General features: G+C 45.4%; 1 protein-coding gene across 2 annotated transcripts in view; it reads left to right on the forward strand.

Moving 5' to 3' along the window:
* Positions 1 to 1,209: 1,209 nt before the first annotated feature.
* KSR1 (kinase suppressor of ras 1) overlaps positions 1,210 to 23,339 on the forward strand; it is a 153,377-nt gene continuing 131,247 nt past the window's right edge. The window contains exon 1 of one of the 2 annotated variants that reach the window (XM_026710283.2): positions 1,210 to 1,624. In XM_026710283.2, coding sequence (XP_026566068.2) covers positions 1,325 to 1,624 — 300 coding nt within the window. In that variant the 5' untranslated portion in view covers positions 1,210 to 1,324. The remainder of the gene's footprint in view (positions 1,625 to 23,339) is intronic. The other variant, XM_026710284.2, reaches the window with a different exon arrangement.

Raw genomic sequence — 23,339 nt, forward strand, 5'->3', positions numbered from 1 at the left:
GCTTGACATCCAAGATTATGATTCAACGTGTTATGTGAAGCTGGAAAAGTAGAATGAATCAAAGCTGGTGGGCTGAAGCCAACCACAGTTTCACACCAGAGGAAAACGTTTAAACTTCAGAATGGCCTTTTCAAAGATGTCCAACCTTGGCAACTTTTAAGATTTATGGACTTCAATTCCCAGAATTCTCCAGCCAGCCAGCCAGATTCTCTGGAGAATTCTGGGAATTGAAATCCATAAGGCTTAAAGTTGCCAAGGCTGGTCACCTCCTGTATTAGTTCTATCTATTTAGGTATGTGCTTATAACTAAGTGCTGTACAAAACTTAATTTTCTCCCATCACCACAACAATTGTGCAAGGTAGGCTAAGCTGGCAGGGAGGGGCCAACCAAAAGGAGCTTCCAGGACTTGGGGAGGGTTTTGCAAAATCTTCCTCCAATTCTTGACCTACCATCTGACCCGACTTAGACCTCACTTTTCTTTCTCCAAAACCACTTCCGATGCTTACACACACACACACACACACACACACACACACCACGCCCCATTTAACGGGCCTTTATTATTAGGGCTCGGCTGGGCAGGCTGGTAAAGCTGTGGGCTGTTTTGGTTTGCAGACTCACACACAGCGGACGGGGAAGGACGCCGCCGCGGGGGGGGTGGGGGGTGGGTGGGTGGGTGTGTGTGTGTGTGTGTGAGAGAGAGAGAGAGAGAGAGAGAGAGATGCGGGGGCCTAGCTCTTCCTTCCCCATCAAAACTACAACTCCCAGCGTCCCTTTCGGCTTTGACCTGGCGCCAGCTGATAGAGGGATTTATATATATATTTATTTAAACAATTAAAAAAAATAGAAAAAGAAAAGAAGCCTTGAAAAGAGAAAGCTAGACGAGGCGAGTTTACAGCGGTGGCGGTTGAATATTTTTGGGGGCTCTCCTTAGCCCCCCCCCCCAAAAACCCAAATAATCCTTTCCTTGCTAGGAAGACGCGAGGACTCCGCGGGGTGGGGGGCGATGTGCAAGCGGTGCCGCCCTCGGTCCCTTTTCCCGCGGATGCCCCGATGAACTCGAAGGGGCATCATCTTCCCCGGGCATTGACCAAGCGGCCAGTGCAATAAAAGCGGCGGCGGCGGCGGCGGCGGCGCTGCAAAAGCTCCAGCCCCGATCCTTTCCCCTCGGACTCGAAGGGGCAGCTGGAGCCGGGCCGGAGCCCTTCCCTCCCCCCACCCCCCTTGTCCGCCCTCCCACCCTCGCTCGCTCCGGCGCAGGGCAGCTCTCTCTCGCAGCAGCACCAGCAGCAGCAGCAGCAGCAGCCGCCCTGATGCCGAGACATGGATAGAGCCACGGTCGCGCGTGGAGGTGCCCAGAAGATGGTCGAGAGGAAGGAAGGCGGCGGCGGGGCAGCAGCTGGAGGAGGAAGAGGAGGAGGAGGCGGCGGCAGCGGCGGCGGTGGTGTTGGCGGTGGCTGCCGCCGACCCCGGGCAGCCGGGCTGGGCCGAGCCGGCTACGCTCTCCAGCAATGCGGCCAGCTTCAGGACCTGATCGACATCTCGCTCTCCAGCTTGCAGGGGCTCCGCACCAAGTGCGCCGCTTCCAACGACCTCACGCAGCAGGAGATCCGCACCCTGGAGGTAGGCAAGAGCCAGGCGCCCCTATCCGCCCGACCCACCCGCGGGGGTAGCCCCTCAAAAGATCCCCACCATCCTCAGGGCGCGCAAGCAGAAGCGTCTAGCTTCCCACCTCCGCCTCCCCGCTCGTCGCTGCCCCCTGGAGGGTCTTCGGGGCTTTGCAGCTCGCTTCCCTTGATCCTGCTGTGGGGGTAGCCGTGAGGGTGGGTGGGTTTTTTTTTAATTTTTATTTTTTTTGCGTGGGGTGGGGTGGATGGTTGGGTATCCGATCCTCTCCGGCTTCCTTCCCCGAGGAAGGCTTTTTCAGACACGCGCGAGAGATGTGCGGCGGTTGGTGTAAACTTTCCCGGCCTTCCTCAAAGCCACCGTTCTCCCAAAATGGGTTTATTTTAGAGTTTTGTTTTGTTTTGTTTTGTTTTTTGAGGAGAGGGGGGTGTTATCTACTAATTGAAATCCTCCAGACTTAAACTTGCCAAGGTTTGGAGACCCCTGATCTAGGACTTAAGATCGTGGAGTCTTTTATTCTCCCCTCAAACTCTTCGATACGCCCAGGTTGGGAGACGGCGGTTTAAGTAGATGCAAAAAGAGATGCGGTGCGTGGTTTCTTGCCACTCGTGAAGGCGATGAGCCCCCCCCCCCCAAAAAGGACAGGGATCGAAGCCTTGCTTGGGTTTTGTCCTTTTAATGAATCGACAGTAATGTTAGGAGCGTGTTTGGATCTCGCTGGCAGGTTGTGTCTTCATTATACCCCCCCTTCCCCAACATAATTTACCCATCATTTACTTCACTTTCCTGGGAACGGGAGTTGCTTACTCAGCGGTAACTGCCCCTGTTTGAAGCGACCTTACATTGGTGCGAGTGAAAGATAATATTGTTCTCTTTGACTCCTTTGACAAGGCGTAGTAATCCTTGGTTGACTTAACCGTGGTTAACTGAATTACGCCCAATGTACTGAATTCATAAGACACACTTGAACCAGGGATATCTGACTTCCGTCCAAATGCTAAGCCTCATCCAAAACCCTCTTTTAACCTAACACCCATCTTGGGTGCGCCCATCTTTTTCTGTATGGATGAGTTAATTTATATTGCCATCATCCAGTCAGTCATTCCCCCACCCCTAGAAATGTTAGGTACTGGAGAATTATTTTCCCTTCAGTCTTCTCTCACCTGTTGTGGAAAGGTGAGTCTGCTTGCAGTATACAGGTATAATCCCGAATAAACCATACCTCTTTTCCAATGGATGCTTCTGTTTATCGAAGCATGTTGGTTTATAGATCGAGCCACTTTTCTTATTTTGCCTGAAAATAAATTCCTCCAAGCAACGGATCAAGCAGCCTAAACAACAGAAAACACTTGATAATAGAGAAACTCCCGAGAGAGGGATCCAAATGGCTTTTTGCCAATCTTTCCTAAACTGGCTTATTTTTTATAAACGCATATTTTCTTGGGAAAGAAAAAAAAAGGGAATGTGTATATAATGGAGTGTCTCAATGCATTCCATGCTGCAAGGAAAGGAAATGCTTGCTTTTTGACTCGGAGGGGTGGACATAAGTGACTATCTTCCTGCAACAATAGATTTTTTTTAAGGGAGGGGATTTCTTTGCCCCCTTCCTGCTTGGATATTTTCGACTCACCTTGGTGGCCTTTACTTAGACAAGATATACATGCTGGCATCTTGGGGTGTATTTATTTGTTAGAGGTGGGGGGAAATGAAGAAAATTAGCTCCTGTTTTGGTTCGTGTTCTCTCTGTTTGCATAATATGCTAAACCAAACCAAGCAACCATATTTTAACATGTGAACCCAGCCCAGTGGTGGTATTCAAATAAAGTTGCCACTGGTTCGGTGGGCGTGGCTTGGTGGACGCACTTTGCACGCATGCCCACACTTTGCATGCACGTGCGTGCCAAACACGCACTTTGTGCGGGCGCAGAGGTGTTCTAAGTCTGCACGATGGTGGTCACTGCAGCAGTTGCCGCGCGGCGCTATTCTGCGCCACACAAAGCAGCTGCGCTTTGAATTCTGGCCATAAAAATGAGTATGGGAGCCCGGGCGGGTGGGCCAACCACAGAGCAGTGAAGAGAACCGGTTCGGTCTCCACTGCTCATTGCCTCTACAGGTTCTCCAGAACCGGGCAGAACCAGTCGAATACCATCACTGACCCAGCCTATGTTGGTGATTTGTGGTAGAGGCAGTCCTCTACTTGCGACCACAATTGAACCCAAAATTTATGTTGCTAAGTGAGAAATGTGTTAAGGGAGTTTTGCCCCATTTTACGACTTTTCTTGCCACATTTGTTAAGTGAATCACTGCAGTTGTTAAATTAGTCACACAGTTGTTGGGTGAATCGGGGTTTCCTCTTTGACTTTGCTTGTGAGAAGGTCGCAAAAGAGGATCGCATGATCCTGAGATACTGTGATCATAAATGTGAGTTAGTTGTCAAGCATCCGACTGTAAATCACACGACCACGGGGATGCTGCAACAGTCATAAGAAAAATGGTCGTCAGTCATTTATTTCAGTGCCATTGGTCACTAAGCAAATTGTTATAAATCAGTGAAGTTTTTCCCGAATGCTATCACTCTGCTAAACAAATAATTCCCTCGACACTGTTCAACTATTACGAAGTCTGCACTACTATTACTATTAATCTTCTCATTACTCCTTATCACCCATCCCCTCCCACTTGTGACTGTAACTTTCTTGTTTGTATCCTTACGATTTATATTGACTGTTTCCATGCATTTGATTGCTTATTGTACCGTATGACTATCACTAAGTGTTGTACCTTATGATTCTTGACGAATGTATCTTTTCTTTTATGTACACTGAGACCATTTGCACCAAGACAAATTCCTTGTGTGTCTAATCACACTTGGCCAATACGAATTCTATTCTCTTCTATCAAGTACTACCTGTATTGTGAGTTGTGCCAACTCAGAAAAGTGAGTTGAGTGAACACAGTTAAGTTAGTCCTACACCTTGTCTGATCTCAAAAGACAAAGTTAAGTGGGGTCCTTGGTGCTTTCTGAACTTGGTTGTTTGCTTGCAGACATTTCATTACCCAACTAGGTAACATCTTCAGTGTTAGAAGGGAGTGGGGTTTGCTCTGTCTTTATATATGATGACTTGCCCTGTCATTGTAGGTGGGAGTGTTGTTTTCTCCTTGGTTGTTTGTTTGTCTCTGTTGGAAGTTCCTTGATCGGGGCATTGTTTACTCCTTGATTGTGGATCAGGTATTAATCGTGGTGTTAATCCCTGCTTATTTGGGTGCTGATTGCTGGCCAAGAGGGTGTTTTGGTCATTTTATTTCCTTTTTAGCTTTTTGATTCTCTTTCTTGAATAGTATAAATGTAGGTTATCTTATGTGCCTGTGAATGGCTGATTTATCTTCCACAAATTCCCTAGAGTTTTTGGATTTATCTTGGTCTAGGACAGGGGTCTCCAACCTTGGCAACTTTAAGCCAAGCGGACTTCAACTTCTAGAATTCCCCAGCCAGCTTTGCTGGCTGGGGAATTCTGGGAGTTGAAGTCCGCCAGGATGCGCTCACGGATACGCTCTGGTAGTCTTCTGGCCATCTGTCCTGCATACAACCTGTTACAGTAGGTTAAAATGTTAGGGGGAATAGGATTGGACCTGGTTGATAAATGAACCTACTAGGACAGGGTCTCCAACCTTGGCGACTTTAAGACTGGTGGACTTCAAGTCCCAGAGCAAACTGGCTGAGGAACTCTGGGAGTTGAAGTCCACCAGTCTTAGAGTTGCCAAGTTCGAGACCCCTATGCTAGGATATATCCAAGGTTATGGGCTTAAATAGAAAATAGAAAGAAAATCCTGAAAGAAGGGAAAGATTTCCCTATGGGTGTAGGGAAGATAGCTATACGTAGTGATCAACTGGAGTCAAGTTCGATTTGCAGAGTCTTTGCTTTTTTTTTTTTTGATAATTGTATCCTTCTGCCTATTTTTATCCATGAAAAACAACAGCCATTATTTTGATTTGGGTATTAAGCTCATTGCGTTAAACCATTCCAACCCTCACTTCCAAATTTTGAAAGGTAAAAAGGCTATTGATTAACTGCTCTTAAATAAATGAACAAAGTGCAAGAGGTTTGCTTACTGAAATTAAAATTTAGTTCATACCCTCAAAGCAAACCAGACAATCTTCTGCACAAAAGCTTTATTCAAGAGGGGCGCCTCAGTTTTGCAATTTATCCAGTTAGCACTTTCTGGTGCTAACACTTCTGAACTTGCAATACCCCCTTCCCCTCTCCCTTTCCCCCTCCCTCCAGCCTGGATTAGCCTGGCATGCTTAACCAGGTCAATAGCAGGGTAAGCTTACTGTGGAAACATAAGCAGCAGGTCAGCAGTGGGACAGCATCTAAGTCTCACCTGTCAGTCCTCCAAGAAAAGGAGCTGGAGGGCTAGATAGGCAAGAGGGTGGAGTTGCAAACTCTCCAACATGGCGCCCTTAACTGATGGGTTACCGGCACAGTCTTCAACTCTTGTCTCCTGCTGCTCAAACAATAGGGAAGGGTTTCATTTGCATATTAAATTCTCCTCTGTATTCTCCTAGTATTAAGGGCTTACAAGATCACCCAAGCAAAAATGTAAAAAGGACAAATTATAATAGAATAACAGAGTTGGAAGGAACCTTGGAGGTCTTCTAGTCCAACCCCTTGCTCAGGCAGGAAACCTTATAGCATGTCAGACAAATGATTATCCCATCTCTTCTTAAAAACTTCCAGTGTTGGAGTATTTACAACTTCTGGAGACAAGTTGTTCCACTAATTAATTGTTCTCACTGTCAAGAAATTTCTTCTTAGTTCCAGATTGCTTCTCTCCTTGCTTAGTTTCCATCTATTGCTTCTTGTCCTGCCCTCAGGTGCTTTGGAGAATAGCTTGACTCCCTCTTCTTTGTGGCAGCCCCTGAGATATTGGAACACTGCTATCATGTCACTCCTAGTCCTTTCTTTTCATCAAACTGGACATACCCAGTTCCAGCAACCATTCTTCATATGTTTTATCCTCCAGTCCCCATATCATCTTTGTTGCTCTTCTCTGCAATCTTTCTAGAGTCTCAACATCTTTTTTACATCGTTGCGACCAAAACTGGATGCAGGATTCCAAGTGTGGCCTTACCAAGGCATTATAAAGTGTATTAGCACTTCATGTGATCGTGATTCTATCCCTCTGTTTATGCAGCCTAGAACTGTGTTGGCTTTTTTGGCAGCTGCTTCACACAGCTGACTCATATTTAAATGGTTGCCCACTCCGAGATCCCTCTCACAGTCACTACTCTTGAGTGCGGTGCCACCTATACTGTACCTGTGCATTTGGTTTTGCTTGCTTAAATCTTACTGTTTTCACCATTGAATTTCATTTTGTTACATAGCGCCCAAAGTACACAGGGATCCCTGTTTTGTCAGAATGGCAATATTTTCATACGGTAAATGTGATCCTTTATTGTCAGTAGACAATGCTCTGTCCAGGTTAGTGACTGACTGGATTAAATACTACAAATATGTCATGGTTTTCACTGAGTTTATTTGCTTTGGGTGGAAATGAGACAGGGCTTTATTTTTATGTGATGTGAGATTGGTAGATAACCAGGCTGTGCATGGAGAATAAATGTGTGGAAGCAATCACTTAGAATCCATCCATCTAAGTGTTTAGATCCTGGTTGTAATCGTTTTGTATACTCTTCCAAGGGTTTGGTAACATGCTGCCCTCCAGTTGTGTTGACCCAAACAAGACAATGGGCTTAATGAATAGTTCTCAACTTATAACCATTTGTTTAGCGATCGTTCCAAGTTACAATGGCACTGAAGAAAATGACTGGTCCTCACATTTAAACAACTGTTGCAACATTCCCGTGGTCATGTGATCAAAATGTGGTGCTTTGCAACTGGCCTGTGTTTAGGACTGTTGTAGCATCCCAGGGTCATAGGATCAAAATTCGTGACCTTCCCATCTGGCTTCTGACAAGCAAAGTCAATTGAAGGAGCCAGGTTTGTTTAATGACCATGTGATTCACTTAACAACTTTGGCAAATTCTGGTCTCAACTGTGGTCATAAATCAAGGACTTCCTGTGCCACTGAGCTGTGGTGGCGTGGTGGTTAGTATGCAGTATTGCAGGCTAATTCTGCTCACTGCCGGCTGCCAGTAGTTTGGCAGTTCGATTCTCACTGGCTCAAGGTTGACTCAGTCTTCCATCTTTCTGAGGTTGGTAAAATGAGGACCCGGATTGTTGGGGACCATATGCTGACTCTGTAAACCCCTTAGAGAGGGCTGCAATAGCACTGTGAAGCGGTATATAAGTCTAAGTGCTATTGCTAACTGAAAGGCAACCACCAGGCTTTGCTTTCCTGCTTTCTTGCTATTGTTATCCTGCTTGGTATGTAATAAGAAGCTATCTAACCCAACCATTCTTCATTCCCATTATCAATCCTGGACTATCAGCAGAGAGCATATGTCATCCTTGGAAATGTCCGTCTTTGTTAGAGCAGGTCGGCAGTGGAATCAGTGACCCAGAGAGGTGGTGACCTCTTAATTGGAGATCTTCAAGCGGAGATGCTCTCATTTGAAAGCCTTTCCTAAAGATTACATCATGGGAAGCTGGGCTGTTGTGCTGCCAAGATAATTTTTTTTTCTGGGAAACAAGGAATCAAAGAATTGGAATGACTGTTCAGTTTGCAAATTGGTTCGACCGTTTGATACCTATCAGAACATGCATGTTTAGGCTCTTGTTTTAGCCCTTGGAATCCCGCTGTAGGGATAGCTTTATAAGCTAGATCAGGGGTGTCAAATTCAAGGCCCAGAGACCGGATCTGGCCCATGGGGTTCTTAGGTATGGTCCACAGTACCGCCCTGGAAATAGGAAAGGACTGGCCCGCGGTATCTGTGCCAGTGAAAATGGAGCTTGGCCCCCCTGAGGTCTGTTTTGTCTGGCAGAGGGTTGCAGGAGACTATTGCAGCCGAAAATGGAGCCCGGGAGCCTGTTTTCGCTGGCAGAGTGCTCAGGCCACCACAAGCACACCCCCCCCAACACAAATGATATCATGCTGGCCACACTCATCCTGGCCATACCCACCCCGGCCCTCCAAGGCCAAGCACAACCCTGATGTGGCCCTCAATGAAATCGAGTTTGACAACCCTGGGCTAAATTATAAATAGGTGGTTTCTATATGTTCTGCTTCTCTGTGTGGGAGCCGCAAATGTTCCTTTGGTAACTTTCTTTGGGGCTATTTCCATAATTTTTGGTATCTTCAAGACAGTGTAGACTCCTGATAACTGCCTGGAGAAGTCTCTGAAGTTTTCTTGGTAGGATTTTAGAAATGACTTCCACCTTCCTAGATTTGAGAGAGATGGACTGGCCCAAGGTCACCCATCTGGTTTGTGCCTGAAGCAGGACTAGAACTCGAATTTCTGGTCTCCTAGCTTCTAACCTATTATCTTCACTACACCATATTGGCTCTCTTTCCAGTCTTGGTCCTTCTGTGATCTTGTGTAATTATGTGCTTGGCCTGTATTGGAAGAAACCACGGAAGACAAGAAAATGAAGTCATCAGTAGTCTGTTGGACATGCTTGGTGGGGGAATTCAGTGGATTATATTAGAGCTGATACGGGCACCTTGTAACCTACCATTTATGGCTCATTTTAGTCATGCCCAGCCAGCTTGGTCAATATCCAGGGATAAGGAGAGCTGGTTTGCAATAGCTGTGATTGCACATCACTCTGTGTTGTGCAAACTGAGCCCAAGGGGATCAGTGTATGTTCCATGCATTGTGCAAAGTCAGATAATCGAGCTAGCTAAGAAAGTCATAGATAACTATGTCTTTCTATTTGATCTGATGTTTGATGCTCCAATTCCTACTCCACTCTGGTCTGCTCACAAACTAAAATACATTGCACACACACAAAAACAAGTGAATGAGAGAATACTATTGAGGAGGTAAGAAATTGCAAAGTAAGTTAGAAAATAGCAATCCAGACTATATACAATCTGTAGCAAGGGATCTGTCTACCCTAGCCCAAATCCTGAGAGAACAGACAGGTATTTATGGCCTTCTGAAATGTCAGCATATTAGGAACCATGGGGAACTTAGGGGTGGGGAAAATCTCATTCCAGAGGGCAAGTGCTGTTATGGGGAAGGTGTACTTCCTGGGTCCCAAAAGATGACGCCATTTAATCAAAGAGATGACAGGTGGAGACCCAAACTATCAAACTGACCATGGCTGGTCCTGTGAACGCAGTCAAAAATCTGAAGAAGCCATATATGCCAACTTCTTCATTGTAGCATCTTGAAAGGTGGGATCCTTGGTGCTCTCTGAGCTTGGTTGTTTTTCTGGCAAATGTTTTATTACCCAGCTAGGTAATATTAGTGATGTTGCACTGATGATGTTAGCTAGCTGGGTAATGAAACGTCTGCAGAAAACACCACGGACCCCTACAGCTTAACCCTGGACTCTTCCATTAGTATCTTGAAAGGTGTTTGAGGATCTGTGATACATCAGTGGTTGTGATTTGAGATGTTTTGGTTGGTAAACGGAAGTTTTACTTCACTGCAGTTTTACAATAGTTTAATTTACTCACCGCCATTCTTTAAAATAGGTGCCAACCAATATATTTTTGTCCCTCTTTCCGCTCTCTCACCTGGAGTTTGACTGGGTTGTCTGCTCTTCAACACCTGGTGAATAATTTCGGAAGCTTCCTGCCCTTCTCATCGCTTGAAACAAGGTTGTAGAGAAAGTGGCAGGATGAAAAGAAAAACCTTAATTACTAAATTGGTTGAAGTTTCAAGATGCCACATCCAACGAGACATTAATTCATTAATTCATCTCATGTAAAAATGCTGAAATCTTGTATGATTTTATGCTTCTTGCCCCCAAAAATCCATTTTAATTTGTGCATTGATTTCAGATATTTCAGACCATATCCCCAGATACCTTGTTGCTGAATTTTGTCTTAAATTATCAACTGGAAATTTTGGTGAGAAGATGGATTTTTTTTTTCTTTACAGTACTTGAGCTTTCCAGCAAAATAATCCAAACCAAACAACCTTGACATTTCTCCAAGAACATTTGGCTCCTACAAATATGCAACAAATATGGGAGATAATTTTGGTGGAAAGGATTATCCAGTCCTCCCACTCCCATGTTGTTCTTTTTACAGCTGATAGAGAACACAATGCCTGTGAGAATGTCTTTGATGCGTTCTGGTCTCAACTAAAAGCACGTTGGGGAAGAAAGCAGACTGCACAGCCCCAATGGCAACCTAATCTTTGATTACACAACTGTCTGTGGACCTTCTATCAGCCTTATGATAATTCTCAGAAAACATAAACCATGGTGGATGTAACCAAGTGCTTTGTTTGGGATTGTGCATATCAGCCTTGGGAGGGGTGGAACAAAGCCGATGATGTCATAATAGGGTTTACCAGATCTGAGCCTTCAGAGCTGACCAGCAGATGGCAGCACAAGAGCTAGTTGTTTGGGTATTTCTTTGCTTCCATCTAGAGATTATCCAAGGGGTTGCATTCCAGATCTGATATCTTAGTAACAGAAGACCCTGATTCACTTAGATCTATAGTCATTCAGTTAACAACCATGGCAAAAACTAAAAGCACGTTGGGGAAGAAAGCAGACTGCACAGCCCCAATGGCAACCTAATCTAAACAGAGCAGGACTTGTTTAACAACTGCCTTGCTTAGCAATTAAAATTCTGGTCCCAATTGTGCTTGTAAGTTGAAGACTACCTGCAGTAACAAGGCCAGAATGGGAAGGGGGAAAAAGTGTGCATGAAAGAGAGATGCAGAGTGTCAACATCTTGTTGTTCATCTAAAAGGGAACAGTGTTTTGTATGAACCTGATCATTTGTGGAGGAAGCGGCAAACTATGGGTTAGCATACAGTCTGGAAGTCTGTCCTTGTGTGCTTCTCCATTTTTTCCCTCTTTCATGTTGTTGGAAGAAATATTCATCAGGGTTCAGTTCCAAGTGGGGCGAAAGACACTGGAAACATGGAGGCTGATTGGAAAGATGGTTTAAAGGTGAAGCAGAACCACCAAGCACATGTGATTCTGGGTAGCTGACCACATGGAGTGGAGAGTGACGGTCATTTATACCCTCTCTCTCAAGTTTTGAACTTGAGCTTCCTGTTCCTGTGGCAAGAGCATTTATTCTATTGGTTGCTGTGGGGTCATAGCTAACTTTTTAGGCTGTCTGAGTTAAGTGTCAACCCTGACATTAAGTTTGATTGGAGTTTGGACTCTCTGAGATGATGTAATGAGGAGGCTAGTATCTTGAAAGGGTGTTGGGCCATTCTTGTTGTGTCTTAATGGCTTTCCTGGTTTGGATCTTGAGTGAGAGCTGATCCTTCTATTCTACTTAATTCTGTCTTTGTTCAAAATATCCTGTCTTGAATGGATTACCAAATTTGCATTTCTAAAAGTTGGCCTCAGCTTAGTATCTGCTTGGGGGCAGGGAATTGTGGCTCTGAGTTTCTGTCTCCCTTAAGATTTCTATTTCTCTTTTAGGGGAAATATAATATTCTGCCTTTTTAATATTTCCTAAAATATTTCATTCTTCTAGGAGGGCTGGGTACTACCTTTCTACAATGTGAAATTGTAGGCCATCTTCTTCTTGAACCTCTATTAAGACTAGAGAAGACCTCCTGAGTTGGATAAACATCACTTAGCAGGCCACCAAGCTGACTGTTCCTAAATTAGCTTGCAAAGAATCCCTCCCTATTATTAGGCAGAGTAAGGCTGAAAGTTGTGATTTGGTGTAAGGCTGTTCTTTGCATAAGGTGCCTGCGAAATTGGTCTCCTGTTGACAAACAGGATTTCATGTCCAGGAAAGGAAGGGTTGGGAGCTTGTAGGCAAGTGTAGGAGGAAGTGGGTATTTGCTCTAACCCAGTATTATGTGTCCATAACATTTAGCTGCTTAGTAGCTGCCTTGAATTAATCTTTAAGTGCTTTGATTCCTGTTGAGAAAAGTCAGACCACATGGGAAGGATCTTATGAACGGGATTATATTGGCAATCCACAGGAGGAAAAACGAACACTTCCAATAAGTTCAAATCTGAAGCCAGGTAGAAGACAGAGGCAGTCCTTTGAGGAGATCAGGTGAGGTGGCCTTATAGGATGGTAAATTTAGGGGGGGGAAGAGGGTCGGAGGGCAGGTTCTGCTGTCTATAGTCCAGGGGTGTCAAACTGTGGGCTAGATGCGTCACGCGCAGGCCACGCCCACCTCAGCTCCATGAAAGGGAGAACGTTACGATAGGTCATCACACCTGTGGTCTACACAATGAGAAAAGCAGAAGAACCGGCTCGCATAGAGGTGTTGGTAAATTGTAGATGATAGATCTTTTGCTAAAACTGGCACTAGCAGAATATATATTTTTTTTTTGCCATTTTTATGCAGTATATGTTGGAGGTGGTGACCCTTCGAGAGCTGTATGCAATGAAATTTCATTTTAATGTACGCTGATTAGTGTACATTTAAAGTGACAACGTTTATTCAACTCAACTCAACTCTACTGTATTTATTACTGTTCGTATCATCACAGGGGTTGTTTATGAGTGATGGTATCAGTGACTGCTCGCTTAATAAAGAAAAATCCTGTAGTTAGATGTTCAAAATGTTCTGTTGCGGCAGTTTCCCTTTTGAAACTCACTAGATCATCTCTGGAATGACTAAGCTGATGTGGTCTAGAGTGAAAATGGAACGTTCTGAAGTTCTTTGGAATGTTCTAACTCCAGAACAGAACATTTTGTCAATTCTTACTTTTGTAGCATCTGGAGGATTAACCAAGGGATCCTTGCATGGCTTCCATTGGGTCACATGGCATATTTTACAAGAGGCATTTGCACTATCTTAGATCAGCTCCTCCTTGCCTCTGTGATTCCCGCATCTTCTGTTCAGCAGCTCATCTGATTTATTTCTATAGCTTTGCTATTGTTCAGCTGGAGGAACATTGAAGGGCTGGAACTTGGTGGAGTTTAGCCGTCGTCTGTTGTTTTGCCGTTGGTGGGAATTCTTGCCTCACTCCTTGAGATGTCAAGAAAGCATTGCTTCACTCATGCTATGATTTCTCTGCTGTTTTAATAACACGAACAGACGAATGGCATCATGGTGGTTTTGCAGACTCAGCCCAAAAGAGACTGCTTAGAGGTTCTAAAATCAAATCAAACTGATACTAGTTGGATGCTACTTTTTTTAATGTCTGTGGTTGTTCAGTTGCAAGTTGCCTAGATAATTTCAAGAGAACTTCTTTGCTTTTCCAAGAGAAACTCTTTCTGAAGGTTTGGAATTAGGAACCAAGCACGGTGGTTGAAGGGCTCATAATCCCCTTCATCAAATGTTCGAGGCTCTAGTCTTAAGAAAAAAAAAAGGACATGAGACAGGGAGGGGAGAATGGACTTGCTTTATTATACTTGTTTTCAGGGCTGGGCTTCTGTGGGCTCGCAGGGATTCGGGAGAGCCCCTAGCTAAGATTCTGCGCAGTTCAGAGATCCCCCAAATCCCATTCCTGGCTGGCCCCACCCACTCCTCCCCTCCCCTCCCGGAAGTCCCCATGCGGACCATTTTGGATGCAGGTAAGTGCAGGGCGAGTGCAGAGGCTCAGGGAGGGCAAAAACCGGCCTCCGGGAAGTTCAGGAAGGCCAGAAGTGGGCACGTTTCCAGCTTCCAGAGAGCCTCCGGAGCCTGGGGAGGCAGTTTTCGCCCTCCCGGAGGCTCAAGGAAAGCCTCCGGAGCCCGGGGAGAGCAAAAAACGCTTTTGAAAAATCACAAATGGTGAAAGTAAGAGGAGAGACATATAGGGCTTATGAATAAATAGTAGTTAAACAAGCCACACTTTCACACCAAATAGTTACTTAACACAGGTAAGTGACACAAGACGTCTTGTTTCTTCTTTTGATCTGCCAGCCGTCGTCGGTGAATTCTAGCTTAACAGGAGAAATTTGGTCTTCGTAATTCCTTTTTTGCAAAGGCTGCCTGGGGAGAGAGAGAGAAGCGTGCCCCCAGCAGTCCTTCTTGCCCCTCCTTTCAGTCTTTTTGTGCAGGCGTCGGACAAAGTGGGTCACGTTCAGTGTCGTGGGGCGTAGCTGAAAGATGATAGCGCATGCTGCCCTGTTGTAGGGCGAGCTGCGCATATGTTCGCACAGGTCTCCTTTGGTTTTCCACCTGCTGGATATTTCCACTCTATTTGCTGTGCATATTTAACTACTACAAACAGCCTTGCGGCTGCAGAAAGCTCTCCAGGGACCCATAAGCTCAGAATTGGCCGATGCTGAGAGCTGCATGGGGAACTGAATTTACAGCTTGTTAAAACTTGGTTTGGGAGTTGTCAACGAGCTGGGTATAAAAGAAAGGAAGGAAGGATGTGGTTTGGAGTTACAGAGGGTTTCACTGGAATGAGACTCCTGAAGGCTCTCCTGGTTTGGGGCTGCACTAGTATATTTTTGACTGCATGGATTGGTTTTTATCTGGTGGAAACAACTTTATGGTTTTGTTTTGTTTTTAAAGTGTCTAATTTTCCTGACAGGTTAAATTGACCGGGGGACACATTTATATATTGAGTAGCATGGAAGATATTGTGGTTGCTTGATACCTAATTACTGTAAAGCTGTTTCTTCTATGCCCACGCTGTTTATTTCTTTTCCTCTGGGTGGGCAGACATAGTTCAGTAAAATCTGGAATATAGGCAGTCACTATTTTTATTTTCTAAGAATGACTAAGTGGATCCAGAGATGCCTTATAAATACAGGTCGTCCTCGACTTACGACTCCAATTGAGCCCAACATTTCTGTTGCTAAAGTGCAACATTTGTTAAGTGAGTTTGCCTCATTTTATGACTTTTCTTGCTACAGTTATTAAGTGAATCATTGCATTTGTTAATGTTACTAACTGTTCTGATACACTCCCTTTTCCAACAAATCAAACACAATCCAAAAGAAACAGAAACCTTGTAACGCTTTTACAAAATAATTAGATGGGATAAGCACAAGCCTTGCCAAACTGTGCGAGACTTGCCAAAAGATAACAGACAAGAAATAATTTGCAATACAAGAATCTTCAAATACAAACTCAGGATACTGGAATGTCCACGAGGCTGGTGTTTCAAAACGTCTTTGCCTTCTGCAAAGTATGTTCCTTTCACAGCTGGCTTTTACCTTCTTGAAGGAGGGGCCATTACCTTGCAGCCTTACTCTCCATGCTGTTGTAACTGCTCTTTCCCCCAAGCAATCCTGCACGCAAGCGCACGTAGCACAGGCTCCTCAGGAACCTCCTCATCACTGCTGCCAGGCCCCACAATCTCTGAAGGCAGCAGTCCACTCTCTAATGGTCCTGGCCCCTGATCTGAGTCCTCGCTGTCCTCAGCCGTCCACACCTGCGGCTGGCTAACCACAACACCAACACGGTTGTTAAGTGAATCTGGCTTCCCCATTGACTGAATGTCAGAAGGTAGCAAAAGAGGATCACATGCCCTCCAGGGCACTGCAGCCGTCATAAATATGAACCAGTTGCCAAGCATGTGAATTTTGATCACGTGACCATGGGGATGCTGCAATCGTTGCATGTGTGAAAAATGGGCATAGGTTACTTTTTTCAGTGCCTTTGTAACTTTGGTCACTAAATGAACTATTGTAAGTTGAGGACTACCTGGAAAAGTGATGATAGTTGCTGCACCTTTCAGGACATTTGTCGTGGTTTGGGGGCAAGAGAGATACTTCTGGGCACCCTAGAACAGTGTTTCTCAACCGTCACAACTTGAAGATGTGTCAACTCCTAGAATTCCTCAGCCAGACTGCTTTTAAGATCAGAAATCAGAAGTTGATTTGCTTTTAAACAGTAATTTGATTTGATTTACTTTTAAACAGTAGCAGTGGATTCCAGAAGCTTGGACTATACCAATCTTGGCCACGTTAAAATAGCAGTAGCACTTAGCGTCATGTACCACTTCATAGTGCTTTATAGCCTTCTCTAAGTGATTTAGAGAGTCAGCATATGGCTCCCAGCAATCTGGGTCCTCATTTTACCGACCTTGGAAAGGTGGAAGGATGACTCAATCTTGAGCCAGTGAGGTTCGAACTGTTGGTAGTCAGCAAGAATTAGCCTGCAACCACTGCATTCTAACCACTGCACCACCATGGCTCAGCTCTGTTGACTTCAGCCCCCAGAATTCCCAGTTGTGGCTGGCTGGAGAATTTTGGGAGTTGAAAGTCCACACAGATTCCTAGAAGAAGAAAGAGCCACGTGGGAATGAGAAGAAAGGTAGTTTAAACTCTTATCAAGTATCTTTGGCTACCAAAGTGGACGGAAGTGTAACCTGTCCATTGGCAATTTACAACATTAAATTTGGATACATAGAAGCTAGATACGTGGAGGTAACCTAGAACTAAGGAGAAATTTCCTGACAGTTAGAACAATTAATCAGTGGAACAACTTGCCTCCAGAAGTTGTGAATGCTCCAGCACTGGACATTTTCAAGTAGAGAGATTGGACAATTTGTCTGAAATGGTAGAGGGCAAGGATGTCAAACTCAGGTCGTCACAGTGGCATCACGTGACGTATCAGGACTTTTTTCCCCCTTCGCTAAACTCGGCACGGGCAGCATGTGACACATCCGGCCTGTGGGCCGGGAGTTTGACAGCCCTGGAATAGGGTTTCCTGTTTGAGCAAAGGGTTGGACTAGAAGACCTCCAAGGTCCCTTCCAACTCTGTTATTCTCTTCTCTATTGTTCAGGGCAACATATTTCCAATTGTGTGTGGGTTTTGGTGAGGATTGAGACTGATTGATGCAAAGATGCAACAACAACAGCAGCAGCAGCAACAACAACAACAATATATGTCTTGAGGATGTGATTTATATGCCAATTTCCCTCACATCTGGCTATACTCTCCTTCCTCAAAAAGGAAAAGGAATGTAGATTTGATTTGATATGAATTCTGGGGAGGTGTTTTTTTCCACTGTTGCTTGTTAGCCGGGTGGTATTTTCTGCTCACAGATTTTCAAACTCCATTCTTCCCAACTCCCATAACTCGAAGTTCATGTATACGTCTTCGGAGCACGCTAGCCAGATGGTAGCTGATACCTGAAATATTACATGCAAAGCCAGCCCAGCTCAGTTTGCTTTCCCACCTACTGTGCCTTACACAAACACGGGTACAGTTTTGATTTGATGCCTGGAATAGAAATAAAAGATAATCTTCATCTTCTTCTGATGACAGGCCCCTGGAGTTTTCTTGGCAAAAATACAGAAACGACGAGCAGTTTTCTGGGACATTTTCTTGGTTTCTCCAGCTAACTTGCAACTGAGAGCCACTGCAATCTAGCAGTGAAGGTGATAGACTAGGACCGTGATGGCGAACCTATGGCATGCATGCCGGAAGTAGCACGTACAGCCACCTTCACTGGCACACAAGCCATCGCCCTAGAGAAGGTCTACTGCGCATGCACGCCTTCTGCCCGCCCACCAGCTGAGCTTTGGGTAGCTGCTGTGCATGTGCAGGGGGTGCGGGGGAGATGCACCAGGGGTGGGATTCTACCAGTTCACACCTATTCGCTAGAACCAGTTATTAGAAGAAATTACTGGCCTAATCCTGTAAGGAAGGCAGGAAGGAAACATTCTGGTGTTGCTTACATAAACTGACTCTCCGTTAACCCTTATTACATTCTTGGCAGGACTAGACTTCCTGTCTCAGGAACATCTCTGGAGTTTTTTTCCCCCTGCTTTGCTGGTACTTTGCTTGTGTGGAGTGACCATTCAAAGTTACAATGGCACTGAAAAAAGTGAATTATGACCGTTTTTCACACTTACGACTGTTGCAGCATCCCCACATCCATGAGAGGCCAGGCAAGGAGATGCGTGCCTCCATGTGAGTGATGTTGAATTGGCTATGCCCAGCCAATCACATGACCACCAAGCCACGTCCACCCAGTCACATGACCACCAAGCCACGCCCACCACCTAAGCCATGCCCACAGAACCGGTTGTTAAAAAAATTTGAATCCCACCCCTGAGACGCACGCACATGTGCAGAAAGGCACGGGGCGTGCAGCAGGGGTCATGCGTGCATGCGCAGGATTGTGCGACACCCGGATCATGTGTGCATGCGAAGAGGCATGCGCAGGGGGTCGTGCACACATGCACAGGGGGCGTCGGAGGTGCATGCATTGCCTTATGGGTGTTGGTGTCCATGCATGTGTGCACACACTTTTGGCACATGATGGTGGAAAGGTTAGCTATCACTGCACTACGAGTACAGAGTCTCAAGCTAGGAAAACCCACTCCATCAATTTGGGCCAGTCCCTCTGTCAGCCCCAAACAGTATCAGCCTCTAGGACAACAAGCTAACTGTAGAATAAGCCCTCCATTGCATCAGTCATTGGTGGTTTTTGTGCAGTACGGTCCACAACAGTCCCAACAGGAGGCCTTGTTAGGGATACACCCTAGCAGAATCTGCACGGCAGTCAGGCAGGCAGGCAAAAATATGTGAGATAAAGGTTTTTGTAGCTTACACTCAGTAAAACAGATACACTGTGCTAGTTAAATAGTTTATTCCAGCAAGAGTTTTAGCATAGTTGAACAGTCCATATATCATTCACTAGTTCAGTCCATTGGGGGATTATTCAGTTGCAAAGTCCAGTGTCGAAAAAGAGGTCAGTAAACTTACAAATATCAGTCCAGTAATATATCTCCTCGCAGTAGAGATATGAAGAAGTCAAACCTCCTTTCTTCCTTCAGCAGCAGGGAACACACAGTTAACAAGCCATCAATCAGCAAACCAGCAGGTTCTCTTGCTCCCTCTTATGGCGGTTTCACAACCGCACCCAAAATTACATGCTTGGCAGTTTAAAGTGACACACACTTAAACTTATTATCATAGTTTATATATATTATTTTACCCAAACTACGTTAGGTAACCTTGTTATTCCTAACAGGCCTCTGCAACCAAGCAAGATATGTGTTAAAAGAAAAAGATCTAGCTTCAACTCTAGGATTTCCTGGTGGTCTCCCATCCATCAGAGATGGGAGTCCAGCCACCCTGTGTTTATTTCAACAAACTTTGGATAATCCTTCAGACCAACGAGAGCTCATTGCTGCATCTGAAAGGATGTCATTTGCATGGCTGGCAATTCTGCTTCGCTTTATCAAAGAATAAAACTTGATCCGGTCATGGCTTATTGTTTAAAGCCATTGTGTCTGCTGAACAAGTTCTTCTTGGAAACCCCCTCTCCCCTCTCCAATGCTTTGATGGGGTTATTAAGAAGACTGCCTTGATAAATTTGGGGAGTTTTTAAACGTGTGCCCGGCAGCAGTGCTACGGTATAGGAAGAACTGTGCTTCGTTTGTCATTTGGAAGGCCTCACCTCGATCATGTGGCCTCAATGTGGACTGCTGGCCTAGGAGGGGCTTTCCTTTTAGAAAGCAATAAAGTAAAACGTGAAATGGGGTTAGTAGGATTTTGTTTCGGTGATTGCAGCACCACTCAAAAGCAGAACATTGAAGAAAGATGCTGCACAGTATGGAGATGAGTCTCCAGTTTCTGCAGAAGGAAACACATGTGGCTGAGAATGCTGTAAGAAAGACTTGACTATCAGATGAAAAATGAACTTTTTCATCTGAGTTCCTTCCTTCCTTCCTCCTTTCCTTCTCCCTCCTTCCCTCCCTCCCTCCTTCCCCATCAGTCATCTTTTCCTTCCTTCCTTCCTTCCTTCCTTCCTTCCTTCCTTCCTTCCTTCCTTCCTTCCTTCCTTCCTTCCTTCTCCCTCCTTCCCTCCCTCCCTCCTTCCCCATCAGTCATCTTTTTCCTTCCTTCCTTCCTTCCTTCCTTCCTTCCTTCCTTCCTTCCTTCCTTCCTTCCTTCTCCCTCCTTCCCTCCCTCCCTCCTTCCCCATCAGTCATCTTTTCCTTCCTTCCTTCCTTCCTTCCTTCCTTCCTTCCTTCCTTCCTTCCTTCCTTCCTTCCATCCATCCATCCATCCATCCATCCCTCCATCTACCCACCCACCCACCCACCCATCCGAACTGTCTTCCAACACTCGAGGGATTGTAACAAAGAAAAGGGGATTGACTTCTTCTCCAAAGCACCAGAGAGTAGGACAAGAAATAAGGGGTGGAAGTGTGTTAAGGAGAGATTCAACCTAGAATAAGGAAAAAATTGTTTGACAGTGAAACAATTAATCAGTGGAATAGCTTGCTTCTCGGAGTTGTGAGTGCACCATCATTGGAGTTTTTAAAGAAGAGATTGAACAACCATTTGGGATAACATAAGGTGTTGGACTAGAAGACCTCTGGCATCCCTTCCAGCCCCTATGATTCTATTTCCTCCCTTCTTCCCTTCTTCCCTCCTTTCTTTCCCCCTTCCTCCCTCCCTCCCTCCTTTCCTCCCTTCTTTCCTTTCTCCCTCCCTCTCTCCCTCCCTTCTTTCCTTCTTTCCTCCCTTCTTTCCTCCCTCCCTCCCCTGTTGGACCATCACATTGCCTACAATTACCCTCTACTTGCACTTTTGCAGCCTTGGGAGGGAAGAAAATTGCAGCATTTTCCTGTTTTCCATACGGCACTTTGCTAAACAAAGTGGGAAACGATGGTGTGAAGCTATCTGCAACTGTTTGTTGGTTGGTTGCCTTCCTTCCAGCCTCTTAGGCTGGGCGGTGTATAAAAACCAGAACACCCTCTGTGTGTGTGTGTGTGTGTGTGTGTGTGTGTAGAGGAGAAGGGAGAAAGTTCTACCAATAGGCTGCTGGGAACTTGTGACTGTTCTATTGTGGTTTGGCTGCTAAAAATACCTTGCGGTCTCCCCCCCCCCCCCTTTTCAAAGCAAATGAGAAGAGCCAGCTGGGGTGGAGTGAAGCAGCGCAGCAGTTCGGCAAGAGCTGTTATCTGTCTTTCTTGTGACATGGCCTCCCGTGTGGACTGTCTGAGGTTTAATAGCTCTCTCTGTTGCTTTGCTCTGAAAGTGAAATGCATAGTTTCTCAACCTTGGCCCTCTGAAGATGTATGGACTTCAAGTCCCAGAATTCCCCAGCCACCATCTCCTCCTCAAATAGGCTGCCAGGCGCTAGTAATTAGAACAGCATGCTGGCTGAGGAATTCTGGGAGATGAAGTCCACACATCTTAAAGTTGCCAACTTTGAAAAACTGAGGTGCAGAAGTAGAAGCCTCCAAGGCCAGTTCCTGAATGACTCTCCAAGAATAGATGGGCTTCAGATCCTCCCCCAAAAGCCCTTGCTTTCTTGGGCCACAGGGCCTGCCTGTTGATGGCATTGGGGTTTTTCACCTATATTGAGCACAGGGCCTACTTTGTTTTCTGATGACATTTTGCCATTGATCCTTAATAATGCATTCAGGGATCTTTTTTTAAAACATATATTTTTTTTTGGTCAAGATTCCTGCTTTTGTTGTCCTGTGTGCCTGCTTGCTGCTTTATTTTAGGCCAGGGGTCCCCAGACTTGGCAACTTTAAGACTTGTGGACTTCAACTCCCAGAATTCTCCAGACACCAGAATTCGTCAGCATAGCTGGCTGGAGAATTCTGAGAGTTGAAGTCCACAAGTCTTAAAGTTGCCAAGTTTGGAGACCTCTGGTTTAGGCTACGGGAGCTTCAGCCTCATCCCACACTGTTTCAGGAATCCAGGGAGTGGAATACTCACAACCAATCCTCACACTTATGGCCCACTGCAATGTCCCTGTGGTCACATCAAGGAGAGAGAACCAACCTAGGACCAAGGAGAAATTTCCTGACAGAAACATTAATCAGTGGAACGACTTGCCTCCATTTGTGGGTGCTCCAACATTGGAAGTTTTTAAGAAGAGATTGGACAACCATTCGTCTGAAGTGGTATAGGGTTTCCTGTCTGAGTGTGCCTGCATGCTTGCCCATCAGTCATGTGGAACCGTCTCCACCCCCACCGGTCCACAAAGCTGGAAAGGTTGGGGACCACTGTTATAGATAGTCCTCATTTACCAACTGTCAGCTGGTGCTCCATTCAAAATCCAAGAAAGAAATATAAAAAAGATATCTTTTAGTGGAGGTCAAGTGGTAGCAATAAAAGAATTCTGAATCTGAGGAAATAGGCACGTAAATCACATATACAAAGTGATGGCAATGTTCCCACCCCCAATAGTTCAAATGGTTCCTCCAATTAAAAGGTGCAATTGTCATCATGTGGACATCTTCAGGTGGTGATGAGGCTTCTGTCCGTTGACCTTGGCATAGTTTGATAAAGGTTTGCAGCTGCATATAGAAAAGAAAGCTAAGCAAGAAATAGAAACCTAAGCAAGAATGTACTCTCCGCCCCACCTCAGTTTATACAATACTAGTTTGTTACACCTCCAGCTCACTTCCCATACTTTTCCCCCCTCCTCCCCCCGTTATTTATGACAGCCGAAAGATGCAAAGCAAAGGAATAAAATCTTGAAGGCTGACACCAACCATGTGTTCAGCGACGGAAATCACGACACTGCTGAAAAAGGAGATTTAGAACGCTTACGTTTTGGCTGTCACAGCACTCGTGAGATAATATAATTGTGATTCTGGGTGCATGACAACCAGTCACACCTCGGTGGTTGGACTAGATGACCTACAACAGGGGCGTCAAACTCGATTTCATTGAGGGCCACGTTAGGGTTGTGTTTGACCTCTGAGGGCCGGAGTGGGTGTGGCCAAGGTGGGTGTGGCCAGCATGATGTCACTGATGTTGGGCGGGT

Source organism: Pseudonaja textilis, chromosome 1, assembly GCF_049901715.1.
Source record: "Pseudonaja textilis isolate UNSWEBS1 chromosome 1, rPseTex1.2, whole genome shotgun sequence".
NCBI lineage: Eukaryota > Metazoa > Chordata > Lepidosauria > Squamata > Elapidae > Pseudonaja > Pseudonaja textilis.